Raw genomic sequence first — 2,214 nt, 5'->3', positions numbered from 1 at the left:
TTAGTTCTTAATATTCTATATTTGGCTTAATTTAACTCATCGTGTGTTCTGTGTTATAAGCCAATTTCCTCAGCGCTGGTTTGCCAAATGGGATCATTTTAACCCAATTTATTTTCGAGTGTGGAAGGTCAAGTTAAGCTGTAGATATCGCATTCATATGAGCTACAAGACTGTACTTTGTTAAAACGCATTTTGTTACTTTAATGTGCGCGGGTACATACCTGAAGTTGTGCATTTGAATGAAACACGCGAATAAAGTTGTGAGGAGTTTGCGAGCAGGGCGCGTCATTCCTCCGCTCATGGACACGCGTCTCAAACACCGACACCGCTTCCTTCCGAACTAACACAAAGCCGGAGGTATTCACAGGTAAAGCCGAACACACCAGACACACTTCAGTCCAGACGCTCATGGTTCAGACTGGTCAAAGGAACGGCACCGAAACGCCGCGGATCCGCTGTTGCGCGTGCAGAAAAAGCCACTGGAAGCTCCGATCACCATCGCGCGTTTGCGGTTCAGATGGAGCGCGAGAAGCAAACGCGAGTGAAATCCTTGTTGTCATTCAATGCTGTAGCTGTGATGTGTTTGTTTGTCTGTGCTGGAAGATCTCTTCAGATGACGGATGTTGGCTCCCACACCCGGTTCAGCACTTGGACAGCTCGTGAGTCCCTGCGCGCATGCGCAACAATTCCATAGTGTATTTGTAATCTGAAGAGTTGATTAGAGACACACAAATCTCCTTAAAGTCAAAATAAAACTATGTATTCTTTTGACATTTATGTAGGCTATATTTGGGTGATTGTTTTTTATCACAAGATCTGATCATGCGTCATTGACTTATTCCTTATATGTATATATGTATGTAAACCTATATACACAGATAAGCCATAACATTAAAACCACCTGCCTAATATTGCATAGGTCCCCTCTCGTGCCACCAAAGCAGCTCTGACCCATTGAGGCATGCTCACAAGACCACTGAAGGTGTCCTGTGGTATCATCCTGCTGAATGAGGCCACTGTCATCATAACGTTGCCATGAAGGGGTGTACCTGGTCTGCAACTATGTTTAGGTAGGTGGTACGTGTCAAAGTAACATCCACATGAATGCCAAGACCCACGGTTCTTTGGAGAACTTTGCCAAGAGCATCACACCACCACCGCTGGCCTGCCTTCTTCCCATAGTGCATCCTGCTGCCATCTCTTCCCCAGGTAACCAATGCACTCGCACCTGGCCGTCCACATGATCTAAAATCTGTGCTACTGTAGCTCTTCTGTAGGATCGGGCCAGACGGGCTAGCCTTCACTCCCCATGTGCATTAATGAGCCTTGGGCGCCAATGACCCTGTTGTCGGTTCACCAGTTGTCCTTCCTTGGATCAATTTTGGTAGGTATTAACCACTGCATGACGGGAACACCCCACAAGACCTACTGTTTTGGAGATGCTCTGACCCAGTCTCAAGCCATCACAATTTGGCTCTCTTCAAAGTCGCTCAGATCCTTATTTATATATTTATGTTTATACAGTATATATATATATTTATATGTATGTTTATACAGTATTGTTATAATACAGAAGAGGGCAGACAAGGAGTGGGATCTAAATGCGGGTTCATATATACAGTGAGGAAAATAAGTATTTGAACACCCTGCTATTTTGCAAGTTCTCCCACTTGGAAATCATGGAGGGGTCTGAAATTGTCATCGTAGGTGCATGTCCACTGTGAGAGACATAATCTAAACAAAAAAATCCAGAAATCACAATATATGATTTTTTAACTATTTATTTGTATGATACAGCTGCAAATAAGTATTTGAACACCTGTCTATCAGCTAGAATTCTGACCTTCAAAGACCTGTTAGTCTGCCTTTAAAATGTCCACCTCCACTCCATTTATTATCCTAAATTAGATGCACCTGTTTGAGGTTGTTAGCTGCATAAAGACACCTGTCCACCCCATACAATCAGTAAGAATCCAACTACTAACATGGCCAAGACCAAAGAGCTGTCCAAAGACACTAGAGACAAAATTGCACACCTCCACAAGGCTGGAAAGGGCTACGGGGAAATTGCCAAGCAGCTTGGTGAAAAAAGGTCCACTGTTGGAGCAATCATTAGAAAATGGAAGAAGCTAAACATGACTGTCAATCTCCCTCGGACTGGGGCTCCATGCAAGATCTCACCTCGTGGGGTCTCAATGATCCTAAGAAAGGTGA

General features: G+C 44.0%; 1 protein-coding gene across 1 annotated transcript in view; it reads right to left on the bottom strand.

Moving 5' to 3' along the window:
• LOC127658929 (glycine receptor subunit alpha-2-like) overlaps positions 1-547 on the bottom strand; it is a 24,379-nt gene extending 23,832 nt beyond the window's left edge. Inside the window, exon 1 of the mRNA XM_052148503.1 lies at positions 222-547. Coding sequence (XP_052004463.1) covers positions 222-301 — 80 coding nt within the window. The 5' untranslated portion in view covers positions 302-547. The remainder of the gene's footprint in view (positions 1-221) is intronic.
• Between the last annotated feature and the right edge of the window lie 1,667 nt (positions 548-2,214).

This window comes from Xyrauchen texanus, chromosome 18 (assembly GCF_025860055.1).
Source record: "Xyrauchen texanus isolate HMW12.3.18 chromosome 18, RBS_HiC_50CHRs, whole genome shotgun sequence".
Classification (NCBI taxonomy): domain Eukaryota; kingdom Metazoa; phylum Chordata; class Actinopteri; order Cypriniformes; family Catostomidae; genus Xyrauchen; species Xyrauchen texanus.
The sequence above is the reverse complement of the archived record's forward strand: the minus strand, read 5'-3'. Positions and strand labels throughout refer to the sequence as shown.